Source organism: Pan troglodytes, chromosome 9 (assembly GCF_028858775.2).
Source record: "Pan troglodytes isolate AG18354 chromosome 9, NHGRI_mPanTro3-v2.0_pri, whole genome shotgun sequence".
Lineage (NCBI taxonomy): Eukaryota > Metazoa > Chordata > Mammalia > Primates > Hominidae > Pan > Pan troglodytes.
Window position 1 is genome coordinate 119,999,746 of NC_072407.2, and position 23,646 is coordinate 120,023,391.

Below are 23,646 nucleotides of genomic sequence, written 5' to 3' on the forward strand. Positions count from 1 at the left end.
GGGAGGCCTCCCACCAGGCCAGGGTCTTGTCCAGAGACAGGGACCATCCCAGTTCCTCCACACTTGGGTTTGTCCCACACTGGCATCTGCACACAGCCTCAGTGTGAGTCACCAGGCACTGCCAGCACCTACCCCAACATTAGGGTCTGCAGAGGCCAGAGTGTGTGATTGAGAACATCTTCAAGCTCCCGGCCATCCTGTAGAGGAGTTATAACCTGGGGGGCGTGGGACTTCCTATTCACAGTAAATATCATCCCATGACACTGCTCCAATGTGAGAAGTCTCTAGAAGAGGGAAGGTCACGTGAAGAACGCTGTCACCTGTGATGCCCAGGCATGGGGGCGGGGGCAGTTCTCAGTCTGGGAGGGGAAGTGGTGCCCCTCACTCCTCACACAGGTGCTGAGAGGAGGGAAGAGCACCCAGCATGGAGCCCACAGCCCTGCAGGGGTCTGGGCTCTGCCACTCACCGAGGGCTCACCTCTTACTTGGAACATGAGCAGCCTCATAGACACATCTCAGAGTGCAGAATGTGTGGAAGGTCTCTGCCAACTGTGAAGCATGACACACAAGTTGGCTGCTGTTGTTAAAAACCCAAGAGCACGCAACACGCAACAGGGGCGCTGGGGCCCAGGCAAGCAACTAACTGATAGGCCTTGGGGTGCCCTGGGGTCCGTCAGGATCCTTCAGTTTCAGCAGGTCTTCCCACGTAGCTCTACCTCCATTCATTTGCCGCCTTACCTGGAAAAGCAGCCTGGAATCCCAGAGCCCTGCCTCACTCTGAGCCCAGATGAAACCCCAAACTGCTATTACAAACCACCATATCTGAGACACAGGGTGAGGTGCTCAATCCTACTGGATAAACTTGTCTAGAATTCCGGCTCCCACGCCGGCCTAGGGATCAGAGGCCTCCCACTCCCTCCGTGACAGGGAAGATAAGTACCAAAGCAAGCTAGGAACCTACAGGCAGGGAATGATTAGCATTTTATCTCATAGCCTTGAGCCTGGGAGCGAGTGGAGGCTGCACTGCCCTGGCAGACACACCTGCAGACCCACCTGTGAGGGCCCAGGAGGAGAGGAGTCTGAGTGGGGTGCCAGGAGGCAGCCAGGGCTGTGCCCAAGCCCAGTCCCCTTATCACAACCCAATTCCCGTGCTCTAGGGGCTCCCTCAAGCCGTATCTACTCACATGCCTCTCCTCCAGGTCCCCCACCCATGTGGCCTGCCTAGAGTCTCTGCCCAGAGCCCAGACCACTCCCCATCCCACCACCTCTCAGGTGAACGGGGATGGGGTAGGAGGCTGAGGTCTTTCTCCCCTGACAAGAGTCTCAGCCCCACTTCCCATGCTGTGAGTGTGAGCACCCACTCCCACCTCCCCACACACCTTTTGCAATTATAATAGCTCTTGGTGCTAATGAAAGTGCTGGGAAATACAAAATCGGGTCTACTGGCATCGGAAGGCATGAGTCAGGGTTTTGCTGTAGTCTGTTTCGATTCGGCCTTTTCTTCCCAGGCCGGCAGCGAGGGCAGGACAGGGGCCAGGCAGCCCTGGGAAGCCTTAGTGGTGGAAACCCAGGGACGGCTGCCATGCTCACCTGGGAGACTCCTTGACAGCCTTTCCCTTCTAGGCTTAGCATCCTGTGTTCCTCTGGACCCCCGGGGGTCTGGGAGAGCAACTGCAAATGGCTGTCTGGGACCCCCTTCTATAGAGTCCAGGGTGTCCCTCTGGCTGTTCCCCTCGCCACCCCTTCCTCTAATTCCCTGCCAACTCCAGGTTCCCTGGAATGCTGGTTCTAATCTGGCTTCCAAGTCTCTCTTAGCCAGCCAGACATGGGTACTCCCATCATCCCTCCCACATGGCTGCCCTCATCCTTTGGATCCCCAGGCAGACACCCACCCTGGCCCCCTTTTAATTTTCCTTTTTTGATCTATAAGTAAGAGAGGGACAGAGAAAGCACTTCCAGGCTGCCCCTCTCCAGCCCTGTGACCTCACATCACAGTGTCCTGGTTGCAGGTTGAGGAACTCCAGTGGGAAGCGTCCAGGCCAGCAGAGGCTCCCAGAGGCACTGCTTCTGCTGAGTCACCCATTCTAGCATATGGTCGTGGCCCTGCTTGTTCCAAAACGGGACACCTTGCACTGCCACTCGTGACAGACACATGACACCCACAGTGGGAGTGACTGAGAGGCTATAGACAGGCCAAGGCGTAAGCCCAGCATCATTTCAACCCCGTCTCCTCCAAGAAGGGAGGTGGTTAAGACCCCAAGCTTCAGCTGCAGAGAGACCCAGCTTCAAATCCCAGATCTGAGAGTGTTTCCCTGTAGGTGAAATGGAGAAAATAATGCCCACCTCACAAGATTGAAAAGATTGGATGATCAATTCACAGAAGGCATTTAGCAAGTGCTCTCTCAATGAGTGGCATTTCTAGCTATTTTTATGCCAATGTATTACATTTTTTAAGTAGTAAATTATTTCAGGGACTAGAGTGGCAGGTCCCCAGCTGGAGCTACCTTCTTCTTGGCATTAGTGCTCCAGGGAAGCAGAATCAGTAACTAGGTTACCAGATGAACACCGTCGGATCAAAGGAAGTGGGAGGGGTGGGGGATACTTCACCTGAGCCCTGGGAAAACCTCACAGATCCCGCTGGCCTCCACAGAGGCAACCTCTGTTAAGCAGAACCTGCTCCTGTTCCCCACAGCCCTTCCTGCGACCTGGGCTGCTGGACACTGATTAGCTTGGATCTATGGGGCCCATTTCCTCTGCACCCAGTACCCCTCTTTGGTGACTCTTTTGCTAGGTATGTGGGTGTCACTGACTAAGCCAGCATCAAGCCTCTGTCCCCATTATGAGTTGACTTCACAAAACCAACCCTCCCTGCTCAAGGGATTCCCACTTTTGCAGCCCACAGCAAAAGCATTGGCGTGTAAGTAACAATGCCACCCACCACGTGGGGCAGAACCCCACCAACTGCCTCAGTCCAAGTTCATTACAACTCAGTCTCCCCTTGGAATTGGAAGGTCCTTGACCTCCCACCAACTAACCTTCCAATTTTGTTTCATCAAAAATGAAAGTGGGACCAGGCGCAGTGGCTCATCCCTGTAATCCCATCCCTTTAGGAGGCCAAGGTAGGTGGATCACCTGAGGTCAGGAGTTCAAGACCAGCTTGGCCAACATGGTGAAATCCCATCTCTACCAAAAATACAAAAACTGGCTGGGCGTGGTGGTGGGTGCCTGTAATCCCAGCTACTTGGGAGGCCGAGGCAGGAGAATCACTTGAACCCGGGTGGTGGTTGCAGTGAGCCAAGACTGTGCCATTGCACTCCAGCCTGGGCAACAGAGCAAGACTCCATCTCAAAAACAAACAAACAAAAGTGGGTCAAGAGAGGCACCCCCAAGCTAATACATCAAGTCAGGCTTCCCTTCAGTTCGCAGGGGCCAAGACCACAGGCCAGCCCAGCTCCTCTCCAGACGCTGCTGGAAGGCTCCTTCCCGGCCAAAGCAAAGGTGACAGCTGCCTCTGATGCTTCCCAAAGACCAGCTGGGAGTCAGCAATGGAGACAGGTGGTTCACTTGGGCTCTGGCTTCTTCCATTTGCAACAGAGAACAGGGCATGTGGATGGGGAAAGAAGGAACCCAGGACAAGGGCTTCCTCCCTCCCAACCCTCTCCCGGCCCTCCCTCCACACTCCTGCACCCTTGCCTTCTTTGTGTCTCTGAGTTTCTGCCTCTTCGTTTACTTCCATCTGTTTTTCTGTTGCCTCTTTTATTTTCTCTCTCTCTTAATTCTGTCAGAGGCATGTGAATCACAGCAATTCCAGCTTGAATAGGAGTAAAATGGGTAAAATGAGGCTGAAACCTACTGGGCTGCATTCCCAGACAGTTAAGGTATTCTAAGTCACAGGAAGAGACAGGAGGTCAACACATGATACAGGTCATAAAGACCTTGCTGATAAAACAGGTTGCATTAAAGGAGCTGGCCAAAACCCACCAAGACCAAGATGGCGACAAGAGTGACCTCTGGTCATCCTCACTGCTGCACTCCCACCAGTGCCAAGATGGTTTACAAATGCCATGGCAAAGTCAGGAAGGTTCCCTATTTGGTCTAAAAAGAGGAGGCATGAATAATCCACCCCTTGTTTAGCATATCATCAAGAAATAACCATAAAAATGGGCAACCAGCAGCCCTCGGGGCTGCTCTGTCTATGGAGTAGCCATTCTTTTATTCCTTTAGTTTCTTAATAAACTTGCTTTCCCTTTGCACTGTGGACTTGCTGTGAATTCTTTCTTGGGTGAGATCCAAGAACCCCCTCTTGGGGTCTGGATGGGGACCCCTTTCCTGTAACACTTCTACTCTTCTTTCTGTTTCTTTCAGTTGATGATTTTCTGCTTACCTTTCTACTCTTTCTGTTTACTGTCTCTCTTGTCTCCATTTTTCTGTCTTTATTTCTAAATCTTCTTTACCCTCTTCATGTTGAATCTTTTTGCCTATTGTGATAAATATATTTGGTCCTCGGCCCCATTTCCTGGCATACAACTCCTAAAGTCCTTAGAAACTCCAAAGGTTGTCTTTTTGTGTGCTAATGAGCTGACTGAGGCCTGGAAGCGCCTAGGTGGCTTCAGGTAGATCAGGGGCTGATCACCAGAAAGCACAAGGCAGGATTAGAAGGTTGGGTTTTAAGCCCCACCCCTAACCTTAGGGGAGGAGAGAGGGGCTGGAGGGTAAGTTGATCACCAATGGCCCGTGGCTTAATCAATCATGCTTATGTAATGAAGCCTCCATAAAAGCCTAAAAAAGGACAGATAGCTGAACAGGTGGAGGTTTCCAGAAGGGGACGTGACTAGGGAGGGCATGAAAGCCCCGTGTCCCTTACCCCATATCTCACCCTATGTATCTCTTCATCTGTATCATTTGTAATATCCTTTATAGTAAACCTGTAAAGGTAAGTGTTCTCCTAAGTTCTCTGAGTCACTCCAGCAAATGAGGGAGTCATGGGAACGCCAAATGAAGAACAACTGGATAGAAGGTCCAGAGGCCTAGATTTGTAACTAGTGGGAAGGGAGTTGCGGTCTTGTGGCACTGAGCCCTCATCAACCATAAGATCTGTTGCTATCTGGTAGATAGTGTTGGAATTGAGTTGACTTGAAGTGTCAGCCAGTGTCTGCTGCAGAAATGATTGCTTACTGGTGTGTGGGGAGAACCTCCAGGCATTTGGTCACAGAAGTCTATTGCGTTGATGATTGTGGCATGAGAACCAAGGGGAAAATTGAGTTTGAGTTTTTTCCTAACACACCAATCTATATCACTCTTCTTTTCTCTTGCAAAGAAAAAATTTTAAATGGGAGATCAGATAGGCACCAATCTGCCATTGATTTCATACACCGTGTTCCCCATCCACATGGACCCCAAGGTCCCACCGGAGGTTCAGGTTGGCGGTTCTGGGTGTCATCCTCAGAGTCATCTCTAATACTAAAGGGTTTTGTTTGTTTTCTTTTTAAGAGAAGAAATCTCCCTATGTTGCCCAGGCTGGCTTCAAATTCCTGGGCTCAGGAGATCCTCTTCCCTCAGCCTCCTGAGTAGCTGGGACTACAGGCATGTGCCATCGTGCCTGGCTTTTGTTATGTTATTTGTCTGTTTTTTCAGGGGTGGAGATTTTTTGTTGTTTTCTTCATCACTATTATTATCATTATTATTATTATTATTATTATTATTATTATTGTTATTATTGAGACAGGGTCTCGCTTTGTTGCCTAGGCTGGAGTGCAGTGGCAAGATCTTGGCTCCCTGCAACCTCTACTTCCCGGGTCCGAGCCATCCTCCTACCTCAGCCTCCCAAGTAGCTGGGACTACAGGCATGTGCCACCACGCCTGGCTAATTTTTGTAATTTTTAGTAGAGATAGGGTTTCGCTATATCACCCAAGCTGGTCTCATATTTCTAGACTCAAGCGATATGTCCGCCTGGCGGAATTGTGCTGGGATTACAGGCGTGAGCCACCATGCCCAGCCTTCATCACTAATATTAAATGCTAGCCTTCTCTGGGTCAAGCCCCGAGTGGGCTCTGAGTCAAGCACACCCTGCCCTGGAGTGATACAGATATCCCAACTCAGAAATGACCAGATAAGGCCAGAATGCATATTCCTGTCCTAAAGCGTGGCCCTGTAGAGCCCTTCTGCGTGGTCAAACACCCGTCCCTCCCCAGCTTAGGCAGCTGCACAGCGCCCAAACCTGCCCTGCGCCACCTGCTTCTCCACTGCATTTCACTTTGCTTATCTCAGCATCCAATTACAGCAAGGACACTCCCAGCCTAATCTGGCTTTCCCAATGCTTTGGCCTAGAGCACCGTGAAGAAGTAGCCTTGTCACGTCCATGATGGCTCACAGGAGGAGGAAGACAGGGTACCTGCATTTTGAGTGGTTTTGCAAAAGTGAAATATAGAGAGTGATCAGGAGGCAGGAGAATAGGGCCTGGAGGCAGGGAACCTAAGGCCAATTCATGCTGACTTCCTAGAACTAAATCAAAAGGAAAACCCCAACTTTCACAACTTCCGTCGCTGGCGAAGTTTTCTTTTGCATAGGAGTATAACTTTGTAACTTCACTTTAGCCTCTGGTCACTTTCCACAGGCGAATCAGACATTTGCATAGGGTGTAACTTTGTAACTTCACTTCAATCTCTGGTTGGTCTCTCTCCACAACCAATCAGACTGATTGTGGTCCTCTACTTCATTTACATAGGGTGTACACTAAGTAATCAATGGGAAACCTCTAGAGGGTATTTAAGCCCCAGAAAATTCTGTACCCAGTCCCTTGAGCTTCTTGTTCAGCCCACTCCCACCCTGTGGAGTGTGCTTTTGTTTTCATTAAATCTCTGCTTTTGTTGCTTCATTATTTTCTTGCTTTGTGCGTTTTGTCCAATTCTTTGTTCGAAGCACAAAGAATCAGGACACCCTCCACTGGTAACAATCAGGGTCTGATACCTGGGATGCAGCACCCAGTGACCAGGCTAGAATCAGGAGGTCTGGACAGAGGACACCATTACTGCCTGAGTTACTCATCATGACCATGACCCAGCCCGCTCGCTCACCTGGGCCCTGCTGGGGAAGAGGGGGCTGCAGCCCCAAACCAGCCACAGGACCCCCGGACGTACGACCTCCACCCAGGGCTCTCCCTGGCACCTCTGACTCAAACTGTTCAGTCCCAGACTCTTCACCTTTCTCCCCAAACCCACCTCTGTTTGCCACCTTGGTAGGTGGTACTATTATTTGCCTAATCCCCCCAGACACCTGGAAATACCCCGGGATTGGATCTCTTCGCCCTTGTTTTCCAAATCTAGTCAGTCACCAAGTCCAACGTGCATGTGAAATTGCTCTGCCCTCCTGGCTGCCCTACCCTGGGTTTGGGATCTCATCTCTCACCTGGACCGCTGCATGAGTTCCCTACTATTCTCTCTACCCCAGGCTCTCCATCCACACAGCTACCAAAGTGATCTTTCAAAATAAAACAAAAACAAACAAGTCATCCTCCTGCTTAAACTCCTACTGGCTCCTTATTACCTAGAGCTGTGGTCTCCAAAGTTCTTTGATCTCTGTCAGTAACAAAAGAATTTTAGCACACATCTCTAATATATGTATTTATGTATAAATTATATTTACATACATTACCATCACTAGCCAATATCTGAAGGCATAATACGCCCTGAGAGACAGAGTAGTACTAACATCAGGAAACTTGAGACTATGTTTCAAATTATCTTAGCCGGGCATGGTGGCATGCCTGAGTCCCAGCTACTCAGGAGGCAAAAGGATCACTTGAACCCAGGAGATCAAGACTGCAGTGAGTCGTGATCCTGCCACTGCACTCCAGCCTGGGTGACAGAGTGAGACCTTGACTTAAAAAAAAAAAAATCAAAACATTATCTTGATAATTCTGGATTTTTTTTTTTTTTTGCCAGTTTCTATCAAGTAAAATGAGATTGTTACAATTTTACACTCAAGATAGAAAGATAATGGGAGCCCATTCGGAGTAGGGGAGCAAGAGCCTGGCCATTTGCTTGTGCTTGCCTGCATCCTTCTCTTAATCCCTGATATCTTTTCAGGAAATTTCCTAAATACCTTGTCCATTGTGTGAGGATTAATTTAGTTAAAACCAGATGAGATCACCGAGAAATCCACTTCACAGACCACGTGTAAACATGTCACAATATGCTAACCCTCTCAGACCCTCGCAGATGCGCACAACATGTGGGCCATTGACACAGGGACCAAGTGCAGACACGAGGCCAACCTGTATATTAAATATTAGAAATGCACCAGGTGCGGTGGCACGTGCCTGTAGTCACAGCTACTCGGGAGGCTGAGGCAGGAAGATCACTAGAGTCCTCACTTGAGTTCTGGGCCTCGGTTTGCTATGCTCATCAGGTGTCCACACTAAGTTCAGCATCAATATGGTGACCTCTTAGGAGCAGGGGGCCACCTGGTTGCCTAAGGTAGGGTGAACTGGCCCAGGTGGGAAATGGAGCACCTCAAAACTCCCGTGCTGATCAGTAGTAGGATCATGCCTGTGAATAGCCACTGCACTCCAGCCTGGGCAGCATAGCGAGACCCTGTCTCTTAAAAAAAAATTGCCTGGGTGCAGTGACTCATGCCTGTAATCCCAGCACTTTGGGAGGCCAAGGCAGGCGGATCACCTGAGGTCAGGAGTTCAAGATCAGCCTGGCCAAGATGGTGAAACCCCGTCTCTACTAAAAATACAAAAAATTAGCCAGGTGTGGTGGTGCGCCTATAGTTCAACTTCTCGGGAGGCTGAGGTGGGAGAATTGCTTGAACCCAGGAGATGGAGGTTGCAGTGAGCCGAGATCACGCCATTGCACTCCAGCTTGGGCAACAGGGGTGAAACTCCATCTCAAAAAACAACAACAAAACAACAACAAACATATATATATATATATATATATATATATGAAAAGTTTAGTTGCTTTCTTTGTTTTTAGTTAAGAAATACACAGAAATAGAAGTTTCTCTATTTTTTCTCTATCCCAATGGTTTGTCTTGCATAATTTCTGGGTACAAGAACTTTAGTTTAGGGGCTTCCAGTACATAAGGTCTGTGTCCAAATTCCTTACTTGTGTACAGATCCTTCAAAAGAAAATGTCTATTGCAAGAGTTTCTCATAACTGGAGCCACGTATGATTCATCTCCCCGGCCCCAGCACCAAGCTGCCACAGAAAGGATGCTCAGTATCTGTGGGTCAGTCACCATTTCCCCAGCGCACACAGCCTCCTCTCTGGACTGGATGCTCTTCCTCCCATTGCACCCCTGGTTTTCCACCTGATAAAGTCCTGCTCCTCCCCGTAAGCTCAATCCAAATGCTCCCTCCTCGGGGAGGGAGCCCTCCGGTTCTGTGTGCTCTTTCCTCTTAGAGTTTGCCAACAGGATGACAGCACGATCTCTGTGTCGAGTCTCCCTCCCGGCCTGTGAAAGAGCTGCGGACAGCGCCTTATTCATCTTTGTGTCCTCAGTGTCCAGCACACTAGAGGCCCTCGTAAACGTTGGATGAAGGAGAGGCTTTTACAGAGACGGGGGTGAGGCCAAGAGACAGTCTGGGCCCAAGGATTTCAGTTTCAAGAACTTTCATTCTCAGCCTGAACCCACCCCTCTGCAGGCAGCCTGGGGAATGAGCTGGGGCAAGGATGAAGGAGGGAAGCTGAGGGAGGGTGAGCCAGGATGGTACCTGCATGTGGAACCTCACAGCGCTGTTTCCTGCTGGCCTTTCAGGCTGCAGATGAAGTCTATTGGGAAAAGCGAGAAACCCGGGGTAGCGGAGTGACCTTCCACCACCTGGCGGCGCTGTGTCTGCATTCTCGACCACCCCACAGAGGCCCAGCGGCATCCAGGAGCCGTGGTCTCTCCCCACGCATCACTCCGTGGCCAGAAGCACTCAGTCAAGCCAGAGGCACCAGCATTATCAATACATTATCATCCGTGGGATTTGGCAAGGCCTAACCACGACGATCTAAAAGCATTCTCTCTTCCAGCAGGTTCAACCCAAAGAACTCATTTGTTAATCATCCTCATGGAAAACTGAATCATCCCCAGGTCTTCCCCCCGTCAGTCCTCTCTATTCTGCATCAGCAGCATCTGTGAATGCCAGCACCCCAGCATCCCACACTGCACCTGTGCTCTGGGTCTGCCTGCCAAGTACAGGCTGTGAGGTATCAGGCCACCCCCTCAGTTCCCTCATCTGTAAGATGGGAACATTAACACTTTGTTTGCAAGGTTATTAGATATCTTATATATGCACAACACAGAGTAGAATGTCAGTAAATAATATTCGTCTTCCTTTTCTTCGTCTTCATGCCGGTAGACCAGGCCTTAATTAAGATCTTCTCCATCTCTTGCCTGAACTATTGGCACTGTCTCTAACCCCCTCTCCCTGCCTCGCCCCCACACTACTGCCAGAATTATCTTCCTCTGTGGCACGAGTTATGTTTTAAACCAAAGTCACTCTACCAACATTTACACACCTTTCGTTTGCCAGTCACTGTGCTGGTGCCACAGATATAAATAAAGGAGAGATCTCCCAGGGAGCTCGGTACAGGGGCTTCATATACGCTTTAGAGACTGTTTTAGTTAGAATACTGCCATGGCTTCAGTGTGTGTCCCCAAAAGCATGTGTCGGAAACTTAATCTCCAATGAATAGTGTTGGGAGGTAGGGCCTAAGGAGAGGGTATTAGGCAATGAAGGCACAGTGAATGTATTAGTCTGTTATCTTGGGAGCTGGTTCCCTATAAAAGGATAGAAAGAAGTTCATACAAGGCCAGGCACGGTGGCTCGTGCCTGTAATCCCAACACTTTGGAAAGCCGAGGCGGGTGGATCACCTGAGGTCAGGAGTTCGAGACTAGCCTGGTCAACATGGCAAAACCCCGTCTCTACTAAAAATACAAAATTAGCCAGCGGTGGTGGCAGGCACCTGTAATCCCAGCCACTCGGGAGGTTGAGGCAGGAGAATCACACAAACCAGGAAGGTGGAGGTTGCAGTGAGTCGAGATCATGCCATTCACCAAGGCAATACAGCTGGGAGGCAACAGAGCTAAGATTTAAAGCTATGCACGGAGGTCATTCCAAGTATATGTTGTTCATTATCCGGATACTGAGAAAAACAAATGGGATAAAGTAAATCTATACCATTTACTTTCTAGCCAGATTCTTTTTTTTCCTTTTCTTTTTTTTGAGGTGGAGTTTCACTCATTGCCTAGGCTGGAGTGCAATGGTGCGACCTCGGTTCACTGCAGCCTCCGCCTCCCGGGTTCAAGCGATTCTCCTGCCTCAGGCTCCCCAGTAACTGGGATTACAGGCACCTACCACCACGCCCAGCTAATCTTTGTATTTTTAGTAGAGACGGGGTTTCACCCTGTTGGCCAGGCTGGTCTCGAACTCCTGACCTCAGGTGATCCATCTGCCTCGGCCTCCCAAAGTGCCCGGATTACAGCCGTGAGCCACCGTGCCCAGCCTCTAGACAGATTCTTACTAAAAACATTGTCAAACACTGTATGTTCATGGTCTGGAGTTTACAGTGCATGTAGGATGGAAAGCAGTATGTCCCAGCTCCACTGTCCTTCCTGTGTCTTCTAACCCTTGGGCTGCCCCAGGGTGAAATTAAGAGTATCCTGGAGAGACAGATGAAAAGAAACGGGATGGACTCACAAATAATCTGAAATTAGTTCATTGCCTAATTAAAGGGGAGAGGACTGAGTGAACAGGATGTTCACTGAGACTGCCGGCAAATTACACCGACAATATGGAAACCGGAACCGAGGCAAACCCAGGCAGGACTCTGGTGCTACAGGAACCTGAGTCCTTCCCAGAGGTCCCCGGTGGGCTGCAGAAGCCAGTGTAGGCCCCCTCCAGGATCTACGCAGGGCCCACCATGTCTAGGGCAAAAGGCCTAGGCATCCTGGGTTACACCGACCTGGATCTCAACCCTGCCTGAGCCTCAGTTTACTCCCTTGTGAAATGGAGGTAATAGCAGCACCCACGTTATAGGGTGGCTGCAAAGACAAAATGAGACAATGAGACTTCTTTCCACAGGCAAAAGAGCCTGGCACATGGGAGCGCACATTATATGGTAGCTATTTCCTTACCGTGTGTGGCTTATTTGAAGCAAATGTGTCCTGCCATTCTGTCAGACTCATGCCTGTCTTCCCCTCACCCCCACCCTCAAGTCAGGCATGTGGAAGGGAACACCTGTTCATCCTGGCAGGGGCCAGAGGAAGGTCAGCTCCCACTGAACAGAGGTGACTAGGGCTCAGGGTTGGGATCCAGGTTTGGGATTCTCAATTGCCTCGGTTCTTTGGTACAGATAATTGAGGCTCAATTCAACCGCCTCTGAGACTAAATGATGTCTTAGGAGAAGGACTGCTAAGCAGTAGAAATCCTTTCTAGAAAGCTAGTGAATCAACAGGGAGCCTGCTTTGCTTCCCCTCACAGTGAGCCAAGGTGCCCCCTGTTGGCCTCTGTAAAAAAGACACTGGGTTCCCTCCACGCTGCATTCCAGAGCTGCTTGGTATGAGTGAGCCTGGGCTGTTGCCAGCTCATGCCCACCCACTGCACCCTTCTCTACCTAATTTCTTGGAAGAGATGTGAACAAATGAGCCAGTCACTGAAACTGATCTCAATTTACTTGGGTTCAAAGGGAAGAACCATAGGCTCTGCTGGCTGGAAGGAACCTCAGGGGTTCATCTATGTCAAGCTCCAGTCTCTGAATTCAGCTCACTCCAGAAATAATAGCCTCTACCCACTCCTGAGTGTGGGAAGAGACCTAGAACAGCATTGCTCAAACTTTAAGGTGAATTCAAATCACCTGGGGATCTTGGAATGCAGACTCTGACTGAATAAGAGTGGGGCGTGCTGAGATTCTGCACTTCTAACCAGCTTCCAGCACTGGTGACATTGCTGGGTCCATGGGCACACATACCTTGAGCAGGAAGGATCTACAGGGCTTGCTGCCCTCAGAAGCTCCTAGAAGGGAAGGGCAGTATATGGGCAGACTGAGCTCTTCAAGGCAGGAGATATTTTATTTTTCCCAACCACAGTGTCTAACCACATTGTCTGATATCATCATAGAAAATACTTGCTGGCTGGCTGGATGGATGGGTGGATGGATGGCCAGGCACATATAGACGGATGAGTGGGTGACTGCTGATACTGAGATCAAATGCACAATCAGAAACAACTGGCAGCCAGGCACCGTGGCTCACACCTGTAATCCCAGCACTTTGGGAGGCCAAGGTGGGTGGAGCACCTGAGGTCAGCAGTTCAAGATCAGCCTGGCCAACACGGCAAAACCCGTCTCTACTAAAATAAAAAAGTTAGCCGGGTGTGATGGCAGAGACCTGTAATCCCAGCTACTCCGGAGGCTGAGGCAGGAGAATTGCTTGAGCCTGGGAGGCAGAGGTTGCAGTGAGCGGAGATCGTGACATTGCACTCCAACCTGGGTGACAGAGCTAGACTCCGTCCTCAAAAAGAAACAACTGGCAATTGATATATCATCCTACAAATTACTGTAGCTAAGCAAAAATATCTAGGGGAAAAATGAAGGCAGGAAGAAAGAAGGAAATCAGGCAGGGAGGAGAGGAAGGAGGAAGGGAGCAGAGAGAGCTGTAAAAATGAAAAAAGGTTTCCAAACCCCCAAGTGTTCTCTTTTTATCTCTACTAGAACATCTTTTTAAGCTTACTGTGATGTGTGGATGTCTCCTGTCTCCTTCAGTAGACTGTAGGGTGTATGTATTCAGAGCCTGTGTTTTATCTCCTAATCCACAGTGCCTAACACAAGAGGTAGGCCTAGCATGAGCTCCATAAACACATATTTTGTGAAATGAATGGGGATAACAGTGCCATTTACAACATCTCTCTTAGGCACCAAACACTTCACATGGAAGTGAAGGTCTTGTGTTGTCGTTGTTGTTTTTGAGACGGAGTCTCGCTCTGTCACCCAGGCTGGAGTGCAGTGGCACGATCTTGGGTCACCACAACCTCCACCTGGGTTCAAGCGATTCTCCTGCCTCCGCTTCCTGAGTAGCTGGGATTACAGGCACCCTCCACCACGCCCGGCTAATTTTTTTGGTATTTTTAGTAGAGTAGTTTGGTATTTTTAATAGAGGTTTTGCCATGTTGGCCAGGCTGGTCTCAAACTCCTGACCTCAAGTGATCCACCTGCCTTTACCTCCCAAAGTGCTGGGAATACAGGCATGAGCCACTGCGCCCAGCCAGGATTATCTCTTAATCTTCATAACAACCCTATGAGGTCAGAAGTATTGTTATCCCCACTTTACAGATGAAGAAGGTGGTGTGCAAGAGGATTAAATAAGATGCCCATGGTTACACAAATCATTAGTGTCTGAGATTAGGAGGCAGGACCCCAGGCCACTAGAGCTCATGCTCTTGACCAGGGAGGATTCAGGTTTTGAAAGGCCTGAAGCTTATGCATTTTGAGGGGCTTGGTTTTTTTCAAAAAGCAACAGACTCTTTAATGTGGTTTAAAATACATCCAGATCAAGTCTCTGGCTGTTGTGAATGCCGAAAAGAGATAAAAAAGCTGCCGGTGCAGCTTCAAACAAGTCTGAGCGTCAGGCTGGCCCATAAGGAAAGCAGTTGCAGGGACAGGAGGCAGCCCCCTCCTCCAGGAAGGGCGACAGGAGCAGCCGGGTGCCTGCCTGTCCCTGGGGTGATGGCCTCTGTGCTGTGCAAGGCGGGAGGGCTGTGGCAATAGGCCTTGGACCTCCCCCACGGACACCAGCGAGTTCCCCTGGCCTCTGGGTCAGCCCTCAGCAGCGCCGCCATGATGGGGTGGAGGAGGGTTAAATAACCATCTTTACAGAAATAATATTCTCCAGCAGAACGTGTCTGAGCTCACACCATTGTCCAGAAACCTCATAGAAAACAAACAACAAAGTTTTTTAAAGTGCTGCTGACACCTCTCAGAATCTGGTGTGCATAGAGCTCTCAGCTGGACGAGACCTGTTGGTCCTAAAACTGAGGTCACCTGTATGGGACCAGCCTGGGTGAGGAAGGCTCTGGCCTTCACTCACAGGGATAGGCCACTTCTTGAGGGGCTTTCTTGAAGAAAAAGCACGTCAAAGAAATATTCAGCAAAATTTACAAAAACGTATGATTGTGTGAACATATTGCCGGGCCCTTTCCCAGGGCCCTGGAAGGAACCATGCAAATGAAGGGCTCTGAAGCTTCAGCTTCAGGAGTTTCATGATAACTCTGCCTCGGATCTTGACACACATGCTGGAAACAGATAAGGAAAGGGAAGAAGGAAGAGAAAAAATGTCAAAAATAAAGAGGAAGAGATAAAAGAGAAGTAATGGGAGGGAAAGAAGGGAGGAAAAACGGGAGGAGAATCTAAAGAGATGGATGGGCAAGAGAAAGAAGCAGGCAGGACAGGGCTGAGGGAGAGCTGAGGCTTCCTCCGGGAGAATGGGGGTTCTGGGCTGGGTGCGGTGGCTCACACTTGTAGTCCCAGCACTTTGGGAAACCAAAGCGAGTGGATCGCTTGAGCTCAGGGGTTTGAGACTAGCCTGGCCAACATGGTGAAACCCTGTCTCTACAAAAAATACAAAAATAAGCCAGGCATAGTGGCTCACACCTGTAATCCCAGCTACTTGGGGGACTGAGGCGGGGGAATCCCTTGAGCTCAGGAGGTGGAGGTTACAGTGAGCTGAGGCTGCACCACTGCACTCCAGCCTGGGCAACAGAGGGGGACACTGTCTCAGAAAAAAAAAAAAAAAGAATGTGGGTTCTGGTCCAGCTGGTTTTCCCTGGCACCTGGGAGAGGTGGGCCTCTGTTGTCTCCAGGCCACTGTGCCTCCCTCTGTAAACCTTCACCCCCACCTGCAGGCATCACAGCCACCCTGCCCAGTCCTGCTTATGTGCCTTCTTCCCGGACCTCTCCACAAACTCCCAGACCCAAATGGGAGCAGAAGCCAGGAGGGCTGAGTCATCATCCCTCCAACCAGCCATGCCCAGCAGCCTTCATGCCCAGACAGCTGCCTCTTTCCTGGTTCATCACCTGAGCACCAGGTGAAGCAATGCAAACCTGTGGGCCAGATGTTTAGCCTGGCACATAGAGGAACCAAGACAACTGAAAACGTGGCTCCCAGTGGCCCACTGGCTTCTCACTGCCCTGCTGCTGGGGAGGTGCCTGCCTGGACCATCACGGCCCTGACCCTGAGATCACAGGCTCTTGCCTCTGCCCAAGACTTCCAACTCTCAAGGCCACCAGCCATCAGTAAGGAAGGGCTGGGGCTGTGCTGGCTCCAGAGCCCTGCAGGCCAGCTTCAGATCTCTGCTGCTCAGAGACAAGTCCAAGGCCACACTGCATTCATCAGCTGAGATTTGGCCAATAATCCATTACACAGATCCGGTATTCCTCCTGCTCAGACATCACTGGGGTCCTCCATGGGCCATATTATCCCAAACCATGAACCTGGGGCTTTCAAACACTTGTGTTCCATTCAGCCTGTTCACAAGCCTGGCAGTGTGAACCAGTAAGAGAACCAGGTTCCAGCCCCAACTCTGCCCAAAACTACTTCATGTCCATGAGCTATAGTTTCCTCAGCTGACAAATGGGAACAAAATATTGGGGTTGTTGTTGTTGGAGAATTAAAGGGCTGATACACAGAAGCACGTTATCAACAGAAGGACTAATACACGCGTCTAACCCAGGCTGGTCTCCTGGGAGGGTCAGGTCTGAGAAATGGAAGGAGATCTGGATTCATATGGAACCAGACACTAATTCATTATGTGACTTTGGGTCATTGACTTTGCCTCTCTGGAATTTAGTTTTGTCACCCACAGAATGGGGGAACAATGTGGACAATTATCCAAGTCTCTCCCAGCAAAATGTCTGTGGCTGTAAGGTTTCACCTTGCACATCCCCTGGCCAGGGGGGCAGCTCCAGCTATCAGGATGTGGCAGAACGTGAATCAGAAATGATCCTGTGGGGCTGGGTGCGGTGGCTCACGCCATAATCACAGCACTTTGGGAGGCTGAGGCAGGTGGATCAGTTGAAGCCAGGTGTTTGAGACCAGCCTGGCCAACATGGCAAAACCCCATCTCTACTAAAAATACAAATTAGCCAGGCATGGTGGCGCCCAACACCTGTAATCCCAGCAGCTACTTGGGAGGCTGAGGCAGGAGAATCACTTGAACCTGGGAGGTGGAGGTTGCAGTGAGCCAAGATCGCGCCACTGCACTCCAGCCTGGGCAACAGAGACTCTGTCTCAAAATAAAATAAAATACAAAAACACAAAACTTAGCTGGGTGTGGTGGCAGGTGGCTGTAGTCCCAGCTACTTGAGAGGCTGGAGCACGAGAATTGCTTGAACCTAGGAGGCGGAGGTTGCAGTGAGCTGAGATTGCGCCCCTGCACTCCAGCCTGGGGGACAGAGAGAGACCCTGTCTTAAAAAAAGAAAAGAAAGAAAGAAAGAAAGAAAGAAAGAAAGAAAGAAAGAAAGAAAGAAAGAAAGAAAGAAAGAAAGAACGGACCCTGTGGACGAGGAGACGTGGGCTCTAGCCAGAGCACCAATAGTGATTTTCAGAATATTGAACGGCTGCTGAGGCAGGGGCAGGAAGCACTAGTACATTGGCTCTGTGCAGGACAGCTTCACTTCTGGGATCCAGGGAAAGGGGGTACATCTTACCTCCCTAAGAGAAGAAACTCCCTCCTTCTCTGTGGACTTTCCAATCCTATTGCTCCACACCTGGCAATGATCCCTTTGTACTGAGCTGCAAACTCTGTCGCCCAACCCCCAGACCACTCCAACTTCCCACAACCCCAAACCAAAGCACCCACACAGTGAGAAGTCATGCACCTAGAAGGTGGGGGGGGGGGGGGGGGAAACTTCTGGCATCACCCTCAGCCAACACCCAGTTGGGTGGAAGTCATTCAGGCGGGAAGGCTTTTGTTATGCCTTAGGTGTGTCACCTGTTCTGAGGCCGAAGGTCCCATGAATGACTTCAGGTGTTGTTCCAGCCCCTAAGATAGGTGTCAGGTTACAAGACACATAATCATTCCAGTTTGGCAACTTCACTTGTAGGGCTGTTTTAATCAAGCTGCCCAAAGTCCCCCAATCACTCCTGGAATACAGTAGAGAGAGGCAGCAGCTTGCTAAGCGGACAAGGATGCTGGGCGTGAGGGACCAAGGCCTGCCCTGCACTCGGGCCTCCTCCAGCCAGTGCTAACCAGGGACTTCTGACCTGCTGGCCAGCCAGGACCTGTGTGGGGAGGCCCTCCTGCTGCCTTGGGGTGACAATCTCAGCTCCAGGCTACAGGGAGACCGGGAGGATCACAGAGCCAGCATGGTGAGTGTGGGGGCCCTCTGCTCCCAAGACACGGGAAGGGTGGGTCTCCCCATGTAAGGCCCTTCAAGCAGCCTGAGCGTCCATCAGCTGAGAATTCTGTGACACCTTCTAGGTTAAAAAAAGAGGCCACACCCAAATCCCCCCACACCCCAGCCCGGTACACGTCTCATACCCACCTGCCTTCCTCTCTTCCTCCATTGCCATGGTCCTTGGACCAGCTCACCTAAGAAGCTGAGCACAGAGCCAGGGCTGTCCTTCCCGACTATTCTTTCCTGAATCCTGCATGTTCTTTTGCCCAATGTCTCCAGGTCTGTTGGTTAGAGGTTGGCACTATTTTTCCAAGGCAGGGGGCTGTTCTGATGCCACGGTTGCCCTCTGCCACTCCCTGGGGAAACTGATTCCTTTTCTTTTTAAAGAAAAGTGTAGACTGGGCGCAGTGGCTCACGCCTGTAATCCCAGCACTTTGGGAGGCCGAGGCAGGCAGATCTCTCGAGGTCAGGAGTTTGAGACCAGCCTGGCCAGTATGGTGAAACCCCGTCCGTACTAAAAATACAAAAAATTAGCTAGGCGTGGTGGCAGGTGCCTGTAATCCCAGCTACTTGGGAGGCTGAGGCAGGAGAATCGCTTGAACTTGGGAGGCGGAGGTTGTGGTGAGCCAAGATTGTGCCATTGCACTCCAACCTGGGCAACAAGAGTGAAACTCCGTCTCAAAAAAAAAAAAAAAAAAAAAAAGAAAGAAGGAAAAGAAAAGAAAACAGTGCAGAGATGCCTCCAAACAATCTAGGGTGTTTGTGGACATCTTTTACTTGGTCTCTTTTCATGCCCTCACCCTCTCTCCTCCTTCTCCTCTGAATACCTGGAGCGTCTTCACTGTCTTGGGGCAAAGAGAATCAACCCCATCTTTCAAGGAGGACAGCTGAGGGCCAGGGAGGGGAAGAGATAATAACTGGGTCTGAGGAGGAACCCAGGGGTCTTCCTTCTCCAATCCTTGGCCAAGAGGCAGCAATTGCCCAGCCACCAAAGTAAAAGGGAAGGGAAGAGAGGAAAGGAGAAGCCACTGTCCAAGGGGGAAGGGTGTGACCTGCAGGGGCCCCTCGAGTGATTGTCTCCTATTCCCAACCTGAGCACTTCCCACGACACTCTTCTGAAAATTCTGGCAAGAACAATTCTTAGTGCGGTTGTAGCTGATGATCAGAAAGGGGAAGGGGCTTCCCTTTGAGCCAGGATCAAAGCACAAGCTTCCTGCTTTCCCATCCAAGGAGGCGCTCCAAAGTTTGGCCTGTGTGCAGAGACGCTGTATCCCCTGGGGCTCCCAGGAGAGGAGAGCAGCTGTGGAGTCTACCTAGCTGTGAGCTGCTTCTGGGTGGCAGGCACTGAGGAGACCTGGGGTGTCTCTTGGGGGAGCAACAGAGAAGGGAATCATTTCTAGGGCAGGTCACTAACTGCAGAATCAGAAGGCTGAGGCCAGCTCCCTGATTAGCTGTGCTGTCTTGAGGCATTCATCTTCCTGAGACTCACCTTCTCCCCTGCCCATGGAAAGGATATGACCCACAACAGCCCCACGCACATGCACAGGGTTCACAGAGATTACACAGCTAATACATGTGGGTAGGTTCTGGAAACCATGAAGCCCCGCACAGATGTAAGGACTTAGGACTAAAGAGGAGTCTGTGCTAGGAAATGACAGCTGGGTAGTACACCCAACACAGACCCTTTGCCACCAGGGAAGTTGCTGAGCATTGCTGGAGGAGCGGGGGAGGGCAGGTGGGCACACTGGTGGAGGGGTCGGGTCAGGCCTGGGGCCCCAAAGGCAAGGCAGCAGCATGGCCAATCTCCATGGTATGGTCAAGGAAGTTTCTAGCCCCGGAGCTAGCCATTATACTGCCTGTGCTGAATAACCCTGTCATTAAGCCTGTGCTTAATAACCCTAGACAGCCATAGCTCCCAGCCCTGACGGGAGGATGGGATCTCCACACCCAGGCTCAGCCCTCCCTTCCATTCCCTACCTCCTTCCATCCCCACAGGCCCCTTTCTGTGACAGTCAGGGTCCTTTGAGCTGCTGTGTCTTAATGACGGCTCTCCCCAGAACCCATTAAGCTGGGTATTCCTAGGGAGAGCTGGAGCAGGGACTCAGGCCCAGGCAGAGGTCAGAGCCCAAGCCCTGTCCCCGAAGGAAATGAGTCCCATGCTAACTACTCCATAGCTGAGGCCTGGAGGGAAGTCAGGGACCCTGGGACTGGCTATCCTGGCCTTGACTCATTACTGTTCCGGAGACCTAAACGCACCCTGAGCCACCAGACATGGGTGTTAACACCTGAGGTCAACCCCCTGACGCTTCCGGCTGCTCTGGAGGAAGCTGGTCCTCCCTCCCACCTCCTGTTTTCTGTGCCAGCCTGGTACAGAGTCAAGGGGCTTGGCTGGGCTTGGCTGGGCTCAGAAATGTGGCAGTCAGGAGCCAGCCTGCGGGCAGCGGGGTGCTGGGAGCACTGCAGAGTCCACCCTGACTGGGGCACAGAATCCAGAAGCCCACTCGGCCCTGGCAGTGCCATCCTAGGCTCTGAGGTGGTAAACTGAGCTGGGCAGTGGGAAGGTCCTAAAGGGCAAGACAGGCAAGGAGGGGCTGCTTGCTTTGCCTGCTCTCCTGGATCCCTTGCCACCTGGGTGACAGGGCCTGGTGTCACTGTAACCACTCCCCCCACCGCAAAAGAAGCTCCAGCCAGACAGCATTTAATCAGCCCCTTTCATTGGCCAGCCTCTAAATGGGGCTGGGGATTGGGAGGACACAATACCTAGGTTTCACCCTGCAGGTGCTCAACACAGAGTGTGACAAGTATAACACCAGCAGTGGTTACAAGGTACCCCTGGAGCTGAAAAAGCAATAGATTCTCTCTAGGGAAGTCGGGAAATTGTCCTGGAAGAGAAACTATTTGCATTGGACTTTGAAGGATGAGCAGGCTCTCTCCAGGCAGGGAAAGCAGGAAGGAGCTCCAGACACAGGGGACTGCATGTGTGAACAGCAAGAAAGAGTGGTAGTATAGGGACAACAGGCTCTCGCTGTGGCTGGAGCAAAGACTCTGGCACTCCTGGTCATGGGAGCTGCACCTGCCGAGGTGGAAGCTGCATCCCCAGGCCCTGTCCATCTCCCAGGGTGCTTCCAGCCTGACCCTGGGGGTCAAGCTCTGTGCCTGGGTGCTTCCCTGGAGAAGGGGTTTAGATGTCAGGGCTCCTGTGTGCCCCCAGGCCTCTCTCCTCCTCTCAGTCTTCCCTCAGTGCAGCTGAGAACCCAGCAGCCACCTCCCTAGCCCAGACCCATGCCAAAGCCCAAGAGATCTGAGGAGCTGAATGTAAGAAATGAGGAGAGACCAGCTCAAGGGGGTCGTGGGTAGAGGGAGAGATGAGAAAAACAGACCCAAAACAGGGCTGGGGAACTGCCATCAAGCTTCCCAAAGCCCCAGAAACGCCCCAGGGCAGCAGGAGACAAATGCTCTCAGGCCTGAAAATCTCCACGGCCTCAGACTTCCCAGGTGCCTCTTCTGCCCTCAGCCTTCCTTCCTGCTCAGGTGAAAACATCAGCCTCAGTAAAACGCTTCAAGTTCCCAAGCAAGGATTCCCTGGGACAGTGAACTCCTCCAAACCTAAAGTGCAATCATCTACCACATTTTCTTACAAACCTGTTGCCACCAGAATGGGAGCTTCTTGAGGACAGGGTCTGTGTCTTTTCTGCTTTTAGCCGCAAACCTAGCACAGGGCATGGCATCCATGGCATGGACTAGGCACTTAGTAAATGTGAATGAATGAATGAGTGGATTGATGGATGACAGGTAAATAATCAAAGACGGAATCCCCTATAACCAATTTCTGATTTATCTGACACTGAAAACAAGGCTCACCCCAAGTCCAATTGGAAAACATGCCAGATCTATCTGAGGGGTTACTAAAGTGTTTTTATCCCAGAGGGGGATGGGCGTGAGGGAGGCACAGGTCTGAGCCTGCCCGGAAACCCTGGTGATAGGGAAGGGGAAGAGTGGGGCAGAGCCAATGTGGCAATCCCCCTGTGACACGTCTAATGCCACCTCCCAGCCTGCCACTCTGACTAACCAGCACGTCGGCAGCTGAGAAATGTGTAAACAAGATGGAAAACCGCAACAGTCCTCCCCTGCCCGTGGCCCCCAGAGCACCCTCCAGCTTCCTCGCATAATCCACATGCAACCAGAAACTCTCGAAGGGTAGCAGATGAAAGGAACACTTGAGGAAGAGGGTGAGAGACATGATGGCCCCTGTCCAGGCGTGGGCACCTGTCCAGGGGTGGCAGTCGCGTCTCCTGTCACAAAATGTCCTGCACATCAGTCTGGCTGGGCGTCGCCCACTGGTGCGGTTGAGCCAACCAATGCTTTCAGCATATCCTGCTGTCTCAGTTTCTTCCTCTAAATCTGTATGCATTCATTCATTCATTCATTCATTCAGCATGTGTTCCCTGAGCATCTACTATGTGCTAGGTACTGGCAAGATACCATGGAAGATTCAGAGAATATGCAAAATCTAGGCCTTCAATTTTGTGCACTCCATAGATGGAACAGGAGCAGGGGAGACTGCTTTCCCACACTCCAGACAAAGCCTGACACTCACTCACTCACTGATGTCCACAAGAAGGGGCTAAACATAGAGCCAAGGTCAGCCCCCTCACCTTCATCCCATCTCCACCCTGACATCACTCACGATCACATCTCCAGTCTCCAGAGAGGAGGGTCTTGCCAGGCTGCTGGGAGAACCTGTCCGGACACGTAGGAGTCACTGGTGGTCTTAAAGAGAATAATAGCTACAGCAGCAGTATCACATCTCTATCCAAATGCAACAAGGGCCCCATGTTGTGCTTCGAGAAGAACTTTCACATCCAAAATCTCCCTTCAGTCTAATACAACTCTCTGAGACATTGTAATCCTCATTCTACAGATGAAGAAATTGAGGCTCAGCCGGGTGTGGTGGCTCATGCCTGTAATCCCAGCACTTTGGGAGGCCCAGGTGGGCGGATCACCTGAGGTCAGAAGTTCAAGACCAGCCTGGCCAACATGGTGAAACCCCATCTCTACTAAAGATATAAACATTAGCCGAGCGCAGTGGCTCACGCCTGTAATCCCAGCGACTCGGGAAGCTGAGGCATGAGAATCGCTTGAACCCAGGAGGCAGAGGTTGCAGTAAGCCGAGATCACACCACTGCACTCCAGCCTGGGCAATAGAGCGAGACTGGGTCTCAAAAAAAAGAAAGAAAGAAAGAAATTGAGGCTCAAAGAG

The 23,646-nt window shown here is 51.0% G+C and overlaps 3 protein-coding genes across 3 annotated transcripts in view; 2 read left to right on the plus strand and 1 right to left on the minus strand.

Annotated features, from left to right (window-relative positions):
- Nucleotides 1–7,865, minus strand: part of SMIM35 (small integral membrane protein 35) — a 52,452-nt gene extending 44,587 nt beyond the window's left edge. The window contains exon 1 of the mRNA XM_054662728.2: nt 133–7,865. Within this exon, the coding sequence (XP_054518703.1) occupies nt 133–254 (122 nt within the window). The 5' untranslated portion in view covers nt 255–7,865. The remainder of the gene's footprint in view (nt 1–132) is intronic.
- CD3E (CD3 epsilon subunit of T-cell receptor complex) overlaps nt 1–23,646 on the plus strand; it is a 541,795-nt gene that overhangs the window by 281,320 nt on the left and 236,829 nt on the right. The window lies entirely within an intron of this gene.
- The window catches only part of TMPRSS4 (transmembrane serine protease 4), a 44,911-nt gene continuing 39,368 nt past the window's right edge, over nt 18,104–23,646 (plus strand). Inside the window, exon 1 of the mRNA XM_001159793.7 lies at nt 18,104–18,357. Coding sequence (XP_001159793.1) covers nt 18,355–18,357 — 3 coding nt within the window. The 5' untranslated portion in view covers nt 18,104–18,354. The remainder of the gene's footprint in view (nt 18,358–23,646) is intronic.